Below are 20,791 nucleotides of genomic sequence, written 5' to 3'. Positions count from 1 at the left end.
AGAAGTCACCGCTATACGCATGACTGCAAGGGGAGGGTGGAGCCAGGACAGGTGGCCAGAATTAGGCCAAGGGTTATTCTATAAAATATGACATGCAGAAGGTCATGACTACTACCCTCTGCTGATCTTCCACAGATGGGGAGGAAACTGCATCCCATAGTCTGAGGGGAATGAAGAAAGTCTTCAAGGCCTTGGGACAGTTGGTGAAAGGGTCTGGGGCACAAGTTATTTTCTCTTCCCTCCCTTCGTTTTCAGGTGATGACATGGGATGGAATAGAAGGATCCAGTCCATAAATGCCTGGCTACAAGACTGATGCTATAGGCAGGGCTTTGAGTTCTTTGATCATGGCTGGTTTTATAAGACACCAGACCTGACAGTAATACATGGAAAAGGTTTATTTCACAGTAGCAAAAGGGTTCTGGAACAGGAATTAGCAGGGCTCATCCAAAGACCTGTAAACTAAGTTTGAAGGGGGATGGGGATGTAGATTGACTTGGACTGGTGGAGAAGTGCTCTAGTATTGATGAAGGCCAGGACATGGGACAGACACCCCTTGAGGGTTGCTGGGCATTGGTTGGTATGGGGTAAGAACTTGCATTGCTGGCAGGCCACAGGTCAGCAGGGAGTTGTATTTATTGCTGTGGATTGGTCAGTAGGTAGAGAGTAATTGCACTGTGGCTGTATAAAGTATGCATTTATATATTTATAGTTGCATTTCTTCCCATTTTCCTCTTCTTTCTTAGTGTATAGTTTTTATCTCAACCTGCAATTCCTGTTTTTTTTTTTTTTTTTTTTTTTTTTTTTTTTTCCCCAATTCTCTCCCTCATTCCATCTGGGATGGAAAGGGGGAGTCTGGAGAGAGTGAATGGCTGTGTGATGTTTAGCTACGTGACAAGTTAAACCGCAATTCTCAAAAGAACTTATATCCTTCTTTTTCTTCAGATATGGCAGGCCACATAATTTAATTTTGTGAAAATATTCATCATTCCTTTTATGTTGTTCTTTTTTACTTCCTGTCCTATGTCCCCCCACTTTGTGTGAGATAACATGAAAGTAAAATCAAAATGAAGATCAACAATATATTATTATTAGAAACTTGTTGGAAAGGATTGGTAGGGGATTGGGAGAACTGTATTTGCCTCAGCTATAATTTCATCTTCAGAAACTTGCAAAATTGTTGAGATTGGAAGGACTTCTAGAGGTCATCTCGTCCATCCCCCAGCTCAAGCAGAATCAGCTAGAGCAGGTTGCCCGTAAGTACATCCAGAGCTTCAAGTATCCAGAGCTTCAAATATCTTCAAGAGTGGAAATTGTCATTATCTCATTTTAAGAACACAATCAAGTGGCTGTGTGAAAGAAAGATGCTGTTTTTAATGCTAGGGGAATAAGGATCACTCTTAAAAATCTGCAGCAAAAAAAGATTACTGTATGGGAAGCTACAGGCCACATGAGGTTCAGTAACCTTCCTACAAAGAAACAGAGCTTGAAGATAGGCAGGGAGAAGGTCCTGTTTGTTTTTTTTTAAGCTATACTATGAAGCACTGGACCCACTGAAGCTGGTGAAAATTCTCGGAAGGATCAATAACCTTCAGCAAAAAAGCAGTAAAGATCATTTGTAGGAAAATACTGTATTAAGCCATGGCAGTGTGATTTGCTAGAATGTGTTGTCAACTTGCACATCTTTACTGATTTTCAGGCATGCTCCAGGAATGCATTGTCTTCTCATGTATTTAAAACATAGAAGAATACACTGAGTTATTGGGCAGTGCAGCGATTTTTTAAACTTCTTGGTGAATTTGTCATTTGCTGCTTCACTTGAGATATATACTACCTACCTTTCTGGCTTACTTATGTCAGCCAGACTGCAGTGAAATATGACCTCTGATGAGCACAGCTACCCAGGCAGAAGTTTCCAGAAAGCACAGCAGTAAGCTGCAAAACTGTATTTACGTTAACTTTAATTGCCTCCCAGAAAAATTGCAGAATCACAGATGGCCAGGGTTGGAAGGGACCTCAAGGATCATGAATCTCCAACCCCCCTGCCATGTGCACAGCCACCAACCTCCACATTTAATGCTAGACCAGGCTGCCCAGGGCCCCATCCAATCTGGCCTTGAACACCTCCAGGGATGGGGCATCCACAACCTCTCTTGGCAGCTGTTCCAGCACCTCACCACTCTCTCTGTAAAGAACTTCCCCCTGACATCCAACCTAAATCTTCCCTCTCTCAACTTAAACCCATTTTCCCTTGTCCTGCTGTTGTCTACTCTTTCAAAGAAATGACTCCCCTCCAGTTTGTAGGCTCCCTTTAGGTACTGAAAGGCTGCAGTGAGGTCACCCTGCAGCCTTCTTTTCTCCAGACTGAAGAAGCCCAGCTCCCTCAGACTATCTTGGTAGGGAAGGTGCTCCAGTCCCATGATCATCTCTGTGGTCGTCCTCTGGACCCTCTCCATCAGTTCTGTCTTTCTTGTACTGGAGGCTCCAGATCTGGACACAGTACTCCAGATGGGTCCCCACAAGAGCAGAGTGGAGAGGGACAATCACCTCCCTGTCCCTGCTGACCACCCCTTTTCTGATGGAGCCCTGTATACCATTTGCTTTCTGAGCTGCAAGAGCACTGCTGGCTCATGTTAAGTTTATCATCCATCAGGACGCCCAGGTCCTTCTCTGCAGGACTGCTCTCAAGGACTGCTCCTTTTACCTCATCTAGTGAAATGTGTCCCTACCCAGGGTGACACTTAGTAGAATGAAAAGGCTCTCACTGTGAGGGTACTCAAACGTGGAACAGGTGACAGAGATACAGAGGATCTCAATCCTCCCCAGATTAACCAGATATAAGTAAGCTTCACTGAATCTAACCTACAGAACCAACAACCAATGCTTGCAAGTTGTATTCCGTTCAGAGGCTTTCCTCAGAAAACGAGTCAAAGAAGAGAAGCTATGAAGCAGCGGTGAAGGGACAGCTGTCCCACTTACCCCATTAGTCCAGTGGACAGTTCAATGGTACAATTTTCTGCACCTATACAAGGCATAGAAAAAAATATAAGAAGTACCCAAGCAAAAGGGGTGCGTTGAGATCCTCTGGTACCATGGCAACACTGATGTCACCAAAAACAACACAACTAACTCAGTTTTCTTTAGTTCAGTAACAGTCTGTATGATTGTTTGCAATTTAGTCTTCATAGGAAACAGAATCACCGCTTTTCTCTCTACCTGAAGAGAATGTACACAGGGGTAAAGTGATGGGGGGACAGACACACTTATACATGCATCACTAAGCAAGAGCATCCGTAAATAAAAGCATGCTACATAAATGCCAGCTGTGGCTAAACAAACAGAATCATAGAATCACTCAGGTTGGAAAAGACATTCAAGATCATTGAGTCCAACGACCTAACCTTACTACCCTAACAAGCCTCTGCTAAATCATCTATCTGAGCAGCACATCCAAATGGTTTTTAAACACATCCAGGGATGCGATCTTTTAGGTAACAAAGAACTTTTTTATAGCTATGGTTTTATAAAGTTATTCTCTCAAGTTGTTCAATATACTTAGAACCAAAAGGGCAACTATGTACCATGAGAAATAAAGAAAACAAGGAGAGAGAAAACGAAGGAAGAAAGGAAGTAAGAACATGTTTATATTGAAAGAATTAAAAATCCACTACTTCAAGTTTCTGAAAAAGAAAAATAGAGATGTTACCATGCAAGGAATTAAGCAATAATTCTTTTTCCAGCAACCAATACAGAAATATGAAGTTCTGTTCGGAAAAATAAATGCTGAAAACAATTAATAATGTAAAAAAAATATTTATTTTCAGAACTCGCTAATTACATACATTCTTCTAAAAGTTTGAGGTTCCTTTATTAAAATAATTTTCTAATCTAGAAGTTATATAAGCACTTATGTGAAAAGGAAAGATTTATAGATTTCTCATGCAAAGGCTGCTCTGAAAGCAATGCCTTCTATTTTATTTTGTTGGCCCATGATATCAGAGGTAGATATCAGTAGTATAACAGTAGAGATTGAACATTCCCACCAGTATCCCACTAGATTTTGTTGCCATGATGGCAGCATAGTGGCAGTCTGTGAAAATTATATCTGACACAGAAGTGCACATGAAACAAAGATATAACTGAATTCCTCCATGTGGAAAAAACAGCATCCATTGACATTCTTCAATACTTGATGAACATTCACAGAGATTTAACGGTCAGTGTTAGCATAGTGTGTTAGGTGGTGTGTTTCAGCAGTGGTGACAGTAATAGTGGATCAAATCTGCTGCTCCAGGCTTTTTTTTTTTTTTTTTAAACAATACGCGCAGCATACAAGCCCTTCTTCAATCACCACCAAAAATGCATAGCTAGTCATGGTGACTACATTGAAAAATAATCTTCTGTAGCTTAGAACTTATTCTATTTAAATGGAAACTATATTATATAAGATTATGATGATACAATTTGATAAATGGGAAGCATTACTTTCAGAGCAAAGAAAATATTTAAGGGAATGTATTTAAATCTTATTTAATTTATTGTGACGTTCTAAAAGATAAACAAAGTCCAAGTGTCCCATAAAAAAAAAAATTAGTATTTCTAAATCAATTTTTCTGAAGGAGGGCCACAAAGATGATCAGAGGGATGGAACACGTCCCCTGTGAGGACAGGCTGAGGGAGTTGGGCTTGTTCAGCCTGGAGAAAAGAAGGCTGCAGGGTGACTTCTTAGCAGCATTCCGGTACCTAAAGAGAGTCTACAAAGAGGAGGGGAGTCAACTCTTTGAAAGGGTAGATAATGGCAGGACGAGGGGAAATGGTTTGAAGTTGAGGGAGGGAAGATTTAAGTTGGATGTCAGGGGGAAGTTCTTTACAGAGAGAGTGGTGAGGTGTTGGAACAGCTGCCTAGAGGGGTTGTGGATGCCCCATCTCTGAATGTGTTCAAGGCCAGATTTTATGAGGCCCTGGGTAGCCTGGTCTAGCATTAAATGGGGAGGTTGGTGGCCCTGCATGTGCAGGGAGGTTGGCGATCCACAATCCTTGAGGTCCCTTCCAACCCTGGCCATTCAGTGATTCTGTTATAACATCTGTACATTCATTGATTATACAGTATTCCATCAAAAAACCTTAAAAAATCTTTTAAAAATGAACTAGCAATACATACTCTTCTAAAGGAAATGCTGAATGATTTAAAAAAGTGTTCAAGTGTAATTGAAAAATGTTTGAGTATGCAACTGAACATTTTGGTGGGATATGTATGCATGTAAAATAGATCTTTTTAAAATCTGACTTTGATTATGCATCCACTGATGCATAACAAATGTACTTGTATGGGATACACATTGCTGTTGCAGATCACAAACCTGTGGTGCCTGAGAATATCCACCAGTAACTTCACTACAGCTAGACATTTAAAAATAATGGACTGCTCAATTTGCTGTGGTTTCAAGAAGTTGATACAAAAATAAAACATTTTTTGTATCAGACTAAATATATGTTAAAAGAATGAAAAATATATGTTAAATTTTAATATTTCATTTAAAAATTGTACCATTCTTAGGTGCTGAGTTGATGACAGGGCCTGCTGGGCTGCTGTGTGTGTCTGGGGTGCCCTGTGCTGGACAGCCAGAACCAAAATAGACCCATACCTATTACTGTTAACCACTAGAGATAAGAAATTAGCTGAAGTCTGTTCTCACTTACTTTCATACCAGAATAACAAACACTTGCAAAGAAACAATCACAACTATTTCTTCCTGGGGAGTAGGTAAACAACCCACACTTTAAATACTTATTAAAAAAAAAAAAAAAAGTTATTTTTGATCCTAAATCTGCAAAACTCTACTGTTTGAGGAGTACCATGGAGCAAATGAGGAAAATCACCACTTTTTATGATCTTCAAGATAAGAAGTCCCCTCTATGTGAAAACAAATAAGAAAAATAAAATAAAATAAAATAAAAAAAAAACATGCTAGAGAGTACATTAGAAAAGAATTAAGCTTTCAAACAGAGCATGTTTTCAAAGAGATCTTCAAATGCTTTCACAGTTCATTTCCCTCACTCTCCATTGTTTTAATACAAGTACTGAGACATGCACCTGTAATATCAGAAAAAGTAAATACCAAGCTATGCTTGCAGATGTTGAACTGTGACTATGCTGGCTGAAGATCAATTACATAGAAATTGTAGAAATATCCAAAATAAAAATATCTAAAGAGAAACAGAGAAAAAGAGGGTTGGATGCTTCGGATAACTCTTAAGTGTTCTATTCACTGTCACAAACAAAGCTACTAAGTTTACAGTGACTGCTGATAATTTTCTCACATCTGTGATTCTTTTTTTCTCCAAAATGAAAAACAATTTTAATTACAATGATTTAATACAGTTGCTACAAATATGAGAACATGATTAGACAAAACATATGCTTCAAAATGTTTCTTCCTATCTATCATTTAATATTTTTATGCAGTTCCATCACTTCTATGGTCATAGAAGTCCATCTTTTCATTAAGACAGTTCAGTGAACATTATTATTATGAGTAATAAAATATTATGAGAGGTTGGCAAAGAACCATTTACATGGATTATGAGACCACATAAGTATCTTCACAATTTAGGTGGAAAAAAAAAGTGTAAAAGAATAAATATGTATTCATATGTTTACATACATATGGACATATAATTCATTCAGCATAGGGAGTTCCAGTGGCCATCAAGACACTTCATCAGTTTTTTGATCGTGAAGGTTTGTTTGTTTGTGAGCATAGGCTGATGAAACAAAATGTCCAGTATATCTATCTAGTGGCACTGGACAAAAGAAAATTGGTTAGGTTCCACACAAGTTAAATAGTGGCTTTCTTATCTACTTTAAATATTCCCTGTGATATTTTGATGTAATATATAGTTTTGGAGAGAATGGAGTTTCTGTGAAGTACATATGGCAACCATAGGAGAGAGTGATGGAGATATGAATAGTTGGTAGCAATAGCATGACAATGGCAAAGGAAATTACAAGTATCACAGAAATTTTTCTAATGATGAATACAGCTGATGAATGTGGAATTAATAGTGAAGAGGAACAATGGTTTCACTTAAAGTCACTACAGGCAAATAGGATTAACTTGTCAAAATCTGTTCAAGCTCTAATTTTTAGCACTTCAATATTTTCAAAACAGTTATTGTAAATATTCCTTTCAAATACTTATGGCTTAAGCCTTAACAGCATCTCCAAGTCTAATTTTTTTTTCTCTTGTAAATATTCACATGACCAAGATTTTGTTCACTGTACTATCTAAGGAGTAAATAATCTCCATAAAAAAAATGTTCATTTCTTCATAAAATGATAAGGTCTGACTTGTTCATTTTTCTTCTTTTCTCTCCTTCCTTAAAAAGAAATCAGTCATACATCAGAATACTCTAACAGTAACATTTGACATAACAAGATAGAACTAGTCCATGAGCAAAGGTATCAGTGACTCCATTCCACTCATGCCATAAGATTTCAGCACCCAGAAGTCCTCAGAAGATTATCTTAAAAAGTGCTGTCGAAGACTGTTCAATAGGAATGCTACTGTTTTTTTTGTTGTTGTTTGTTTGTTTGTTTGTTTGTTTGTTTGTTTTGTATGCATTAATCTGCTGCAGTATTGTGATTGAAGGAACTATTCGTATGGCAATGATTCTGCAGGAGCTTATTATGAACTTCAAAAATCAGTGATAAAATACAATATATATTGTAGTTGTCATAGGCTCCAGATGCCTTGAATTTGCTGATTGTCTAAAAAATTCATAAATGGGAACATGACGAGAGACATCTATCTATCATGTCTCTTTACTCTCTGTCTCAAAAAGAGCTTGAATATAAATATTCCATCAGCTTTGCATTAATGAATTCAGTGGATACTTTGCCTTCTGTAACATTACTTTCTTTCCTATGACTTGCTTTTTGATAATTTTTTCCTATGGCTTGCTTTCTGATAAATTATGTCACTGCAAATGTAAAGATCCTTTCTCCTCTTTTGAGTGTATTAAATATATTATATGTACCTGAAACTCTACAAAGGGGATGGGGAGCAAAATGCCTCCTATACTGTCAGAAAAGAGCAAGTCTGACACTGCCTTATGACACTAAATATGGACAAGTCTCTGGAGCTGGACAACATGTATCTCAGAGTCCTGAACTAACTGACTGATGTGGTTGCCAAGCTACTCTAAATCATTTCTGAATATTCATGGCTGTCAGGTGAAGGTCCTGGCAAGTGGAAAAAGGAATCATCACTCCCATTTTTAATAAAGGGAGAAAGGAAAATCTGGGAGACTATCGACCAGTGAGCCTTACCTGTGCCAGGGAAGATCACAGAGCAGAACCTCCATGAATCTACTCTAAGGCATGTGCAAGAAAGGGGAGGGGGGTGATTCAAGAATGCCAACACAGCTTCATCAAGGATAGGCTATGCCTGACCATAGAAGTGCTCAGGTTGGAAAAGACCTCAGAGACCATCAAGTCCAACCACAACCTAACCAAACTTACCCTAATTCTAACAACCCTCTGCTAAATAATGTCTCTGAGCACAGTAAACAAATGGTTTTTAAACACATTCAGGAAAGGTGACTCAACCCTGCCTCTGGGGAGCCTATTCCAGTGCTTAACAACCCTTTCTGTAAAGAAGCTTTTCCTGATATCCAGCTTAAACTTACTCTGGCACAACTTGAGATCATTTTCCGTCATCCTGTCACCAGTGAGAAGAAACCAACCCTGCACTTGCTGAAAGCACCTGTCAGGTACTGGAAGAGAGTAATAAGGTCTCTCTTCAGACTCCTTTTCCCCAGACTAAACAGCCCAATTCCTTCAGTCGCTCCTCATACGGCATATTTTCCAAGCCCTTCACAAGCCTTGCAGCCCTTCTTTGGACCTGCTCGCACCCCATGTCCTTTCTGTATTGAGGTGCCCAAAACTGAACACAGTACTCGAGGTGAGGCCTCACCAGTGCTGAGTACAGGGGCCAAATTACTTCCCTAGTCCTGCTCACCACACCATTCCTGATCCAAGCCAGGATGCCACTGGCCTTCTTGGCCACCTGGGCACACTGCTGGCTCGTATTCAGCTGACTGTCCATCAATATACCAGGGTCCCTTTCTGACAGGCAACTTTTCAGCCACTCCTTCCCAAGCCTATAGGGTTGCCTGGGGTTGTTGTGACCAAAATGCAGGACCTGACACTTGACGCTATTGAATCTCACACGGTTCACCTTGGCCCATCAATCCAGTCTATCCAGGACCTTCTGTAGCACCTTTCTCCCCTCTGGCAGATCAACACTCCCTCTCAATTTGGTGTCGACTGCAAACTTACTGAGGGTGCACTCAATCCCCTCATCAAGATTGTTAATAAAAATGTTAAATAGAAGCGGCCCCTGTACTGAACCCTGGGGGACACTGCTCATGACCAGCCGCCAACTACATTCAACTCCATTGATCACAATTCTTTGGGCTTGGCCATCCAGCCAGTGTTTCACCCAGCAGAGCATACATCTATTCAAGCTATGGGCAGCCACCTTCTCCATGAGAATGTTGTGAGGGACAGTGTCAAAGTCTTTACTGAAGTCCGGGTAGATCACATCGACAGCCTTACCTTCATCCACTAAATGGCTCACCTTGTCATAGAATGAAATCAGGTTTGCCAAACATGATCTACCATTTGTAAACCCATACTTACTAGGCCTGATCCCTTGGTTGACTTTTAATTGGTCCATTATGTCTCCTGAGATTATCTGTTCCATAATCTTCCCTGGTACTGAGGCGAGACTGATAGACCTGGAGCTACCAGGATCATCTTTCCGTCCTTTTTGAAGATGGGTGTCACATTTGCCAGTCTCCAGTCCACTGAGACATCCCCGGTTAGCCAGGACTGCTGAAGGATGATGAAGAGTGGCTTGGAAACCACATCCACTAACTCCTTCAGCACTCTAGATGCAATCCATCTGACTCCATGGACTTTTGAGCATTCAGCTTCTGGAGCAAGTCCAAAACCATCTCATCATGGACTATGCAGGGCCTATTCTGTTCCCCATCCCTATCTACCAGTGCAGGAGGCTGTGTTCCCAGGGAGTAACAAGTCTTACTATTAAAGACTGAGGCAAAGAAAGCACTTAATACCTCAGCTTTATCCTGATCCTTGGTCACCATGTTGCCCTTGGTGTCCAACAAGTCATGGAGGTTCTCTCTAGCCCTCCTCTTGCTGTTGATATATTTATAGAAATATTTATTGTTGTCTTTTATCTTAATGACCAAGCTCAATTCTAACTGGGCTTTGGTTTTTCTAATTTTCTCTCTGCACAGCTTCACTACATATCTGTAATCGCCTGGAACAGCTTGAAAAGCGGGCTCATGTAAAATCAAATGAGATTCATCAAACCAAAATGTAAGGTGTTGCCACTTGGGTTGGAGCAATCTCAGATATGTGAACAGACTGGGAGAAGTACTCAATGAGAGCAGCTCTGTCAAGTAGAACTTGGGGGTCCCAGTGGATAAAGAGCTGGATGTGAGCCAGCATTGTGCACTTGCAATTTGGAAGGCCAACAGTATACTGGACTGCCTCAAAAGAAGGGCAGCCAACTGGGTAACAGGAAGAAGTTGTCCCCCTCAGTTCTGTTTTTGTGAAGTCACGCCTGAAATACTGTGCCCAGGTCTTAGGCCCTGAAGACAATAAAGATGTGGAGCTGTTGGAATCAGTCCAGAGGGCAGCCACAAAGATGATCAGAGGGCTGGAGCACCTCTCCCGTGAGGTTCAGGAAGTTGGGCTTGTTTATACTGGAGAGGAGGATTGTTTTTCTGGGGAGACCTCATTGTGACCTTCCAATACTTCAGAGGAGTTTATGAACTGGCAGAAAACCAACTTTTTTCATGGTCTATTAGTGAGAACGGGCAAGAATGGTTTTAAATTAAAAGAAAGGAGATTTAGGTTAGATGATAGGAGGAAATTTTTTATTCACTGTGGTAAAGGACTGGAAAAGGTTGCCCAGAGAAGATGCAGATGCTTTTTCCCTAGAGGCATTCAGTGCCAGTCTGGATCAGGCCCTGGGCAACCTGATCTAGTGGTTGATAACTATGTTCATGTGAGGGCATTGGAACCACATGATATTTAAAATCCCTTCCAACATAAGTCATTCTATGATTTTAAAATGAAAGCTACAACTCCCGTTGACTACAGTATATATTTTTTTAATGTTAAATATTTTGTTTGCTTCTCTTCCCACACAGTTAAAATCTTTTCTAAATTTGACATCAGCACTTATTCACAGAGAGAAATGTAAAGAACATTTTCAATCTTACTGTAGAGGGAGCCTTTAATTTATTTATTTATTTATTTATTTATTTATTTATTTATTTTTGTGACTTCCAAGAGATCTATTAGAAAGTAACGTCGCAGATCTCATCTGCAGTTTCAAACATAGAAAAATCTCAAAGCAAGAAGGCAAGCAAATAATTAAATGAATAAGAGCACCTTGAAAGGAAATATTTTGTAATTTTACAAACTTCTCTAGGGAATAGATGTCATCTCTAATTCTCTTTTAAAGTTGAACCTTTTTTTTAATTCACATTGCTGTGCAAGGAAGAATGTGGTTTCCATTTCTGACACACAAAAAATAATGTGTATTTTATCAGCATACTCAAGAAAAATAAGAACAAATCAATATGGCAATTAATGACCACGTATTTCAATATGTGGTTTAATGAGAGTTCTTAATACTCTGAGACTAATAACCAGATTGCTGTATTGTGCAATGAAATATTTTTTTAAGCACTAAGTTTATGACTTTCCAATTAAACCTTTACTATGAGAAAATGTGCAAGTTCTACATCTGAAATATGTTCTCAAATATTCTCTAAATAAAAGACTGCATTCAATATAAACCTACAAACTTGAAGAAAAATATATGATTGTAAGGTATTAAGCAACCTTTTGCTTTAGGTACTGTTTCAAAAAGTTTCACAAATTGGATTAGATGCCCATGTTTTAATCAGGCTTAAAAAATTGCTACTTATCTATACAGTCAGTTTCTTCACTGACAGCAGGATTAATCTGCAAATCTCACTGGTTAATGACAATGCTTCAATATACAATACTAATTATAGGGCTAAAAACTTTGCTCCTGCTGAATTCTGTATCTATGGAACAATGTAACTTTACATAAGTTGCTCCAAATAATGCATCTGAAAACAAGTTTGGAACTCTCAAACATTATTCTGTTTTTCCAAGAAGTCATAAGACAGTGAACTTTTCTTCTCAACTGCGCTGCTGCTGTCTACTGGTTTCAGCATACTGACTCAAGGACAGCCTGATTCCTGCTTCTAAAATCTACACAGTATTTTAGGAGAGGTTTTTTTTGTTTCTTTGTTTTGTTTGTTTGGGAGGAGAAAAAAAAAAAGTTCCTATAGACATATAAATGTAAAACATTATTATTAATGTCATTAACAAAATACTGAAATAACTTATAATACTAGCAGTTCAATGCTTCTCTTCGAGGAAAACAAAAGGTTAGGTTTCTTACTTCAGTTGTCTGTGAAGACAAATTTTATCAGTATTTTTTTAGTTGATTCATTATTTCCTTGATAGATGTGTTTTATTTTTCTCCAGAAATATGCAGTCTTTCAAGCAGACAACTTTTCATCCAGTGACAGAAATAATTTTGTTAGCCAACTATGCTTTTCCTCACATTTAGTTTCAGACTCCAAATTCATCTTGTAACGTGCTTACAGTGCATAAGATATCAATTTAATTAAAAAAAAAAAAAAAAAGGAAACAAAACAAAAACCTAAAACCTTTTGCTTGTAAATATTTTTGGCTAAAAAAAAACAAAACAAAAAAACAAACAAAAAAACCTACAACTTAAAAATATTTTCTTTTTTTTGTTGTTGTTTAAAAAAGTGTTGGATTAAAAAAAAAAAAAAAAGTTGGTTTCTGTCTCCATATACTTGTATTTGTATAGTAGATATACTTAAATGTAAAAAAATGTAATCATGATGTGAAATCAACCATGTTATAGTGTTGGCTACACTTAAAACAGCATATAAAATATTTTAGTAGAGTGAAAGCACATAGCCAAGTCAAAGCAACAGAAATCACAAGATATTTTTGCTAGTTAATTAACATAATTGCTAGTTACCATGACAAAGTGTTTCAATAGGTCTTAAATCACTTGATGTCAATGGAAGAGTCTTCAAGATAGGTGCTTCTTAACTTGTTCTAACATTTTTTATTTTTTTTTTTTAAGATAAATCTCAAGTATTTATTTCCCCTAAAACACCTACAAGAATACTGTACTAAATTTGCATAGAAATAGGACATCAGACATTTACAGTTTGCAGGCATGTGGACTTCACGTAAGCACCCACAGGATCAAATTCAAGGAATGGTATTTAGAAACTACACTTGCTTTTCTTAAAACTTGATCTGTTGTGCTCTTAACCACTTGCACCATTGCTCATCTCGTTTTTTTTTTTTAGAAGAGATTCTAAAGTTATACTCAAATATTAAAGGAAAAATCTCCGAAAAACATGTCATATTTAGACAAGGTGAGCTTCTTCAATTGAATTTTTACTTGTTTTATTTTTATCTTTGTCATCAGGCAATGAATTATGTCTTGTTTCCCTCTCAAGACCCAGCATGAAATGTATCTGAATGCTATCTTTTCCTCAACTGGTCTATTCAAGTCTTCTGCAAAAACAATTTTGAAGATCAAAAGTAGTGATTTCAAAGCACTCTTAGTAATTCTAATGCTGTATTTCCTATAGAAGAGCTAACTAGAAACTCAGAATAAAGGATACAGTAAATATTAAATTAAGCTCCAGTTATTACAATTAGTAATCCTGGAATATCTTCATGCATTTTAGCAAAAAGCACTTGAGATTCAGATTTAATCTGAAATTCAAAGACAGTTTCTATTTAGATTTTTTTTTTTTTTTTAAGGAATATAATGGAAAAACTTACAGTAGGAGCAGCCGTAGACCTCAATTCTTAACCCAATTTGGCCTTCTCCATTCCAATCTAAAGGAACTATACGTACATAGCGAGCAATGACTGGGTGTTGCAAATCATGTCGGACCACACTATCAGAGTTTGTGTTTCCAGGAAATGCCTAAGGGAAAGAATAAGAAAATTATTTTATTATTTCTATCTCATACACTGTAAAGATTCTGTTATGAAGGAAAATTTTAGGTAGTGAAGACCTCCGAGTGACTAGTTAGCACTTAAGTTTGGTTAAAATGTTTTCTTTGATACTGAGCAAATGAACAGTGGTTTTAAAAAGTTTTGTAGTGCTCACAACACAAACACTGTAGCACTGGAACCTCATGCTTTCTCCACAATAGATACAGTAAATTCAGATAAGAGCTGCTGCTAGATAAGAAAGTATTTTGCATCACTGATCCATTGCTCAGTTACTAAAACATTTATAAAGATGTCCAAAAGGGTTGTTCTGTGACAAGATACCCATCCTCTAACAGATTACAAACAGCAGTCACTGTCTTGTAAACAGAAACACTGATATATCCTATTTCCTACAGCAGACCCTCCAATTTCTCAAATTTCCAGGAATACAAAGATCTTTCTTTATTTTTTATGTACTACCTTCTGGAAAATGAGCACACAGTTTCTCTCCTAACCATAGTTACCTCCCACAGCAAAATCAGCTCTTTTTTGACTTTGGAAGTCAAAAAAGTACAAAACACAGTACTCTGTCATGGTTTTATAATTTTGTTATCGGTATTCCACACCAAACATCATGTAAAGCACGGGTAATTAAAGAGTTAATACTCCAGTTCCGTGGACTGACAACTTTCTGGATGCCTGGTTCTCAGAAGAAAGGAAGAACTACACATCCCAGGGGACTTCATGTTCAGAGAGGAAGATAAGCCATGGGAGGGAGTCATGGGATCTTGCTCTCTTGCTCTCTTGCTCACTGCCTAGCAGTGTGTGGGTCTGCTCCCCAACCGTGTGCCTTCAGTTCAAAGTAGGCCTTTTAGTTTCGGACACTCTCTCTCTCTTATTTGATTTATTAGCCTCAATTTCAATTATATTATATTATATTGTGTTATCTTGCATTCCAATATCATGTTTAGTAAAATTAAGTTTTCCTCCTTAGATTGTTGCTGCTGTTCTGGTTTCTGGGCCCAGCTCCCATCTCCCTTCCCTTCCCCCTTTTCCGTCCTGTTTTTGGGCCAGGGGGCCTATGGGCTTGCTGCCCCCTGTCGAGGGCACACGTTGATCTAGATAACTCCGTGACAGACTCTCAAGTAAAATTTAAAAATGACTGAAGTAAATTCAGTGCTTCTTTTGTAATTTTGTACCTCTTGGTAAAAGATTTCATAGTACTCTGCTTAAAAGTAAATGATATCTATCTGTTAACATAACAGATTTTATTGTCTTTTCATCTCATGCACAAACCATTTGTTTTCTAATGGTAAATGTTAAAGATTGCCTTTTAGTTATTTTCAGCATTTTCAGAGAAACATCATAAGTCTTCATGAGTAATTTTCAATAAAACGAGTATCTTGGAGCAGTAAACAAAGAAAGGTGATCTTTGCCACACAAATAAACCCATATAGAATCCTATAATACATTCAAGTACTGGAAATAAAAAGAAATGAAGAAACAACTAGGCTGTAAATATATCTACTGCAAAATATAGTCATCAAAATTTTGTAAAGCCAAAAATTTAGGTTGACACTTTGCATATAGATACAGCACTAGATATTTCAGATGAGTATCCATCTTGTATACTGCACAGTAGATCTAGGTGTAGGTAAAGATTCACAGAACCCTTTCCTTGATGAGCTAAAAAAAAATAATGCATGTAATATTTTTTATAAGGTTGGTTGTTTGTACTGCTGCAATTATTGTGCTAAATAATGATGAAGACACTCGTGGCTTCATAGTAAAACTTGTTAGGTACAAAAATTAATGCCTGTGAAGCACTTCCATATTTGAGTGCTAAGCATTTATGAGAAATACAATAGTTCTGTATTCTGAGCTGAATAGCAGACAGACAACAACAAAAAGCACAGGCCGAACAAGAACTAAACAATCTATTGAATAACTGCCTACCATCTCAGATTTAATGCTGTTATGTCCTTGTTAGCAATGCCTCTGTACCATCAAAAACTATGGCAGAAAGTCACAGAGATTCAAAGGACCGCTTTGCAACAAGCTCCTCGTATACTGCATGAACATTCTTTCATCCCTGCAGCACTCTCAGCTAAATCAGGATCGCCCCACAGAAATAATTCATTTTCACTGCTAACAGTCTTGCGAATTGGCCTACCACAGCTAGTACCATTTTCAAGACCTGCTGCTTTGTGCTGCCAATCAAGTTTCTTAGCTCCTCTCCCCCCTGCCCCAATGGCAGTCACACTTCATGATCTCTGCTTTCCATGCTGGAGCTGCAGCCAGTTGGACTTAGGTTTCTCAAGTCCCTTTCAGTCTCAGGAGGGAATAAAACAGCCAGAATGGAATGGATGCAATGCGGCTCTCTCTAGGACACCTGCTGCCTCAGAAGAGTTCACATCTACTGGACAGCTACAGAGCTCCTACAAAAGCATCACACACAAACAAGGAAGGAAAGAAAAACCCAGGACACTGTGCAGGGGTCCTACCTCTCACTAGGTGATGATACCTGTTCCGTGTACAGAGGATGGACATAAACTGCACCTCATCTGTTCCCCACTTCTTCTCCCCCGCTTCGTACAGGCACTTCAAGACATTAGGGGTGACAAAGTAAGGCTCATGGAGAAGACTGGGCGTACAGGAGATCTTAAATCCCTTGCAGCTAGAGCACTGCTGGCGCGTACTTGTCTAGATCACAGATATTTTCCAACAAGCACCTACCAGGCACGGCAACCCACAGCCAAAATCTCATTGCCCCTGCCAAGTAGCCAGCCTGTCGAGAGACCTCTCATTAGAGACTTGCAAACAAGGCTAAAAGCATTATTTCCATTTCACAGGCTGGCTTCTCTTCACCACGCATCACCTGCACAAGAATAGATTGGGAAGCACATTACTACGCACCTGAGCATCTTGCTGAGCATGGGCATCATCCACATACATTCCTTCATCTCTGTTTCCCTGCAAAGACACAAGGATAGAAGACTCAGTTCACCAGAGCATCTACTGGAAGCAACTCCTGAGAATTCCCCATTCATGAAAAGCTGCTGGGGATGGATAATGGAGTCCTTCAAAGGGAACACTAGCTTACAAATGAAGTGCAGCTCAGATGTACTTTGGGCTTCCTTCTGAAACGAGCAGCAACCCACTTTACTGGGACATTTAAAGAAGAGCCCACAGCACTCATGCACACCCAGAGTCAGAGTTCCCTCCCCGGAGAGGCTGGGTTTGAGGAGCAGGTCATGGGACACACAGGGTGAGAAAAAGCCAGCCTGGAGCTCCTCACCACTGAGTGCAGAGCTGTGCCCGCAGCTCTGAACATTCACCCCCTTCTCCCCTCAGCTTGGCTCACCGTTGCGAGGGACACGAGGACCCTTCGAAACATGGGAGATGTGTCAGATACGATGCCATCCTCAAGGGAGCAGCCATATTCCAGCAAGAACACACACACAGCACCCGTTAGGAGCAGGGCCACCACCTGGGTGCTGCCCACAACATTTGCCAGCTGTAACCTAGCTAAGTACAGAACTGTGCCCAGGGCTCCCAGCAGCACTGCAGCACTCCAGCCATCATCATTAGTGCTACAGCCTCCAATTAAGAAGCGCAGACAGAAGGAAACTGACAAGAGAGCCTTTCGCACTCCTTACGAAGCTTGTAGTTCTCATTAATGCCACAAATCTCTCCATTGGTGCGAGAAGCCAGAATTTCCATTGGGCAACCTTCATCTGCTCCTGCTCCCTAGGGAATCACCAAGGCAAGACTTAAGATACCAGCACCTGCTTGTGACGTGCAACCAGGTTTCTTTAAGAGAGAGAAGACATGCATAACAAAGCAGTAAGTCCTTGGCCAGAACTTAAGCAATACAAAAGGAAGATTTCCAAACCTTCACAGCCCTCCTTAGTTCGTGCACGTCATACATGGTGGTAGGAGTCATCACCCCAATGATCACCCTCTCAAAATTCCCACTCAGCTCCGACTTCAAGTCATCAATCAAATCCTAGAAGGCAAAGAGGAGAAAGGAGTTGGCAGAAGGGACGGCCTTTGAGGACAGAGGAACTGAGCTGTTCAGCACTCCTCTTCAGGCTCCAACCCTCCTTGCATCAACAACTGCTCTGAACTGAACAAGAACAAAACAACCTTGGTCAGGTGAAGTCTCTGCCGACCTTTCTCTTGTAGAGATTGGGTCGTTTTTCACTTTGCGCCCAAGTGACACAACCACGTTCATGCATCTCTGCAGACCACCCACCCTGCCAGTAGTGCTCTTAGAGGTGATCAGAACCCAGCTGACGCTGGGAAACATTTAGTTTGGTCAAGACGTCAGTGATGGCATCTTCATCCGTGCCTGCAAGAAACAAATGGAAGCTAGTCAGGATGCTTGCACAAGGATCAGAAGTGCCCTCTGGTCTTGTGCCACCTCCAGTCCCTCACACAGCCGGCTCTCAACAGCTCCAGGACTACATTGATGCACACAAAGCTGCCAGGACCCACGCCACCAGAGCAGCTGCATTTTGGGACACGAAGGGCAGTTCTGTTTCCACTTTCCAACAATTTTTAGGGCAGTTGTGCAGCAGAGCAGTGCAAGCAGCTATGCTTCCCTCTATCAAACCACCAGAGCAGCCATTCGCAGTGCTGGGGAAAAAATAAAAGTTGACCATGGAGGGAGATCAACTTAGCAAAGCCCTTCATGGCCTTCCTGAGAGCCTGCGCTTCTTGCTCAGCGCTGAAACTTGAGACCCCCTCGATTGTTGCCTAAGGCCACAAGAAAAGGATTTAGCAAAGGCAGACCGACGCACGCAGAGTTGAACTGGAAAAAAAAAGAAGACAAACATAAAAGATGTGAACACAGAGATAGTAAAACTCCACCCACACAACTGATGCTTCTCTCTCACTTCTGTCTCACACGGCAGCCTGTTCTAGTGGGACTTCCCAAGCATATCAGAAAGAAGCCACGGGGGCACAACTGCATGGAGAACATATCTCCATACTGCTGCCCACGGAGTACCGGGTTTCCAGTGAAACAAAAGCTGGACCACCCGGCATCTGTGTTCAGGCCCACCAGGCCTTCTTCCTAGCAGTTCTCCACGTCAATCATAAAGCAATGCACTCCCATCATAGCCCTAGTCCTGACTTCTCTTGTAGCAGGTAAGGACCAGTATTCTGCACCATTCCTTTTGCTCTGCTCGGCACTGGGAAGGCTGCAGCTGGAGAACAGCGTCCAGCTCTGGGCTCCCAGTACAGGAGACAGCTGGACATGCTGGAAAGAGTCCAACGCAGGGCTACCAAGATGGTGAAGGGACTGGAACACCTCTGCCATGACAAGAGGCTGAGAGAGAGGGGGCTGCTCAGCCTGGAGAAGGGGAGCTCAGGGGGATCCCACCCACGGCTGTAGAAGTTCTGCACAGAAGTTTGTCCTGATATCCAACCTAAACTTACCCCATGCCTGTGTGTCCTGCGGAACCCCACAGATGTGACAGTGGGCTGCTTCTCAAAGGAAACCAGTGCTCGGCGTCGGGAGCGGTGGAGGAAGCAGCTGATCCTTCCAATAACGCTGCCATCGCGCGTCCCTCCCCGGGACTCCCACACCTTCCTCTCCCCAGCCCGGCTCGGCTCCTCGCAGGCTGCAGACACTGCTGAGGCACTCGCGCTCCAGGCCGTCATCTTCTTCCCGTGCCGCCGGACCGCTCTCTGCAGGGCTGCGCTGAGCTCCTGCTGCTGCACCAGAACCGCAGCTCCCGTGCTGACGGACGGCGGAGCTTCGTGCCGGCACCCACAGCACGCGGCCCCCGGGCTGCTGGCGGCACGGCAGGATGCTCCCGTCCCCGCCTCCCTCCCACCGCCCCTCGGCTCCGGCATCCTCCCGTTATCCGCCTGAGGAAACGAAGGCCCCGCACAGGGCTCTGGACGGGCTGACCGACGGCTGATGCCAACGGAACGACGTTCAACACCGCCACGCGCCGGTCCCGCACTTCGGTCACGACGACCCGAGGCATCTCTGCAGGCCGGGGGCAGAGCGGCTGGAAGGCCGCGCGGAGGAAAAGGATCCGGGGGCGCGGGCCCCGGGGCCCCGGAAGCGGAGCGGGCGCGCGGAGCGAGGCAGCGCCGCGGGCAGCCGGGCCGGGGCCACGCGGGACGCGCGCGATGATGACGCAATGACGGCGCGACCGCGGGCGCAAACGACCCCGCCGGGAGCGCCCGCCCCGTTCCGCGGGCCGACCAATAGGAGAGCGGGAGAGGCGGGGCCGAGCGCGGGCTCTCCGCCAATGGCGGCCGCGGGATTCCGTGCCGGGAAAGCGGCGGGACGCCCGGTGTCCGGGAGCGGCTCCTGGCCGAGCCGGGCAGCCCCGAAAGAGAGGGACCGACCCCGCCGATCGAGACGCGTCGGAGCCCGGCAGAGTCGGGCGGCCGCCTTCGGTTCCGGCTCGGCTCGGCTCGAACGGTCAGCAGCGCCGTGCTGAGCCGCTGCCCCGCAGGCGGAGGACTCGACTGCCGTTTTCTGTATTCACGTCTGTCCGAGAAGAAAGCTGGCGGCGCTGGCGCTGACCAGGGAGAGGGAGGCCGGGGGCCGGAAAGCTCTCGGGCTGCGGCTCCAGGGCAGGCAGAGGAAGTCACGGCGCCGGTGACATCAGCCGGGCTGCTGGGAC

General features: G+C 42.0%; 1 protein-coding gene across 9 annotated transcripts; it reads right to left on the bottom strand.

The window, feature by feature from the left end:
* Positions 1–265: 265 nt before the first annotated feature.
* Positions 266–20,295, bottom strand: LOC149913805 (annexin A4-like). Of its 9 annotated transcripts, XR_016460934.1 has the most exons (6): positions 18,397–20,294; positions 18,034–18,147; positions 17,055–17,111; positions 16,643–16,739; positions 13,980–14,127; positions 266–4,752 (listed from the first exon to the last, which is right to left on the bottom strand). XR_016460934.1 is itself a non-coding variant. In XM_090128722.1 (5 exons), the coding sequence occupies exons 1-5, from the start codon at positions 18,448–18,450 to the stop codon at positions 4,742–4,744; spliced, it is 384 nt and encodes a 127-aa protein (XP_089984848.1). In that variant the 5' UTR covers positions 18,451–20,294; the 3' UTR covers positions 266–4,741. The 9 variants fall into 9 exon arrangements, 5 of the variants coding, with proteins under 5 accessions (XP_089984848.1, XP_089984849.1, XP_089984847.1 ...); XR_016460935.1 differs by lacking the exon at positions 16,643–16,739 and having other exon boundaries at positions 266–1,347; positions 2,978–4,752; positions 17,055–18,147; positions 18,397–20,295; XR_016460933.1 differs by lacking the exon at positions 16,643–16,739 and having other exon boundaries at positions 17,055–18,147; positions 18,397–18,492; positions 19,584–20,288.
* Between the last annotated feature and the right edge of the window lie 496 nt (positions 20,296–20,791).

This window comes from Phasianus colchicus, chromosome 34 (assembly GCF_987193195.1).
Source record: "Phasianus colchicus chromosome 34, bPhaCol1.hap1.1, whole genome shotgun sequence".
Classification (NCBI taxonomy): domain Eukaryota; kingdom Metazoa; phylum Chordata; class Aves; order Galliformes; family Phasianidae; genus Phasianus; species Phasianus colchicus.
The sequence above is the reverse complement of the archived record's forward strand: the minus strand, read 5'-3'. Positions and strand labels throughout refer to the sequence as shown.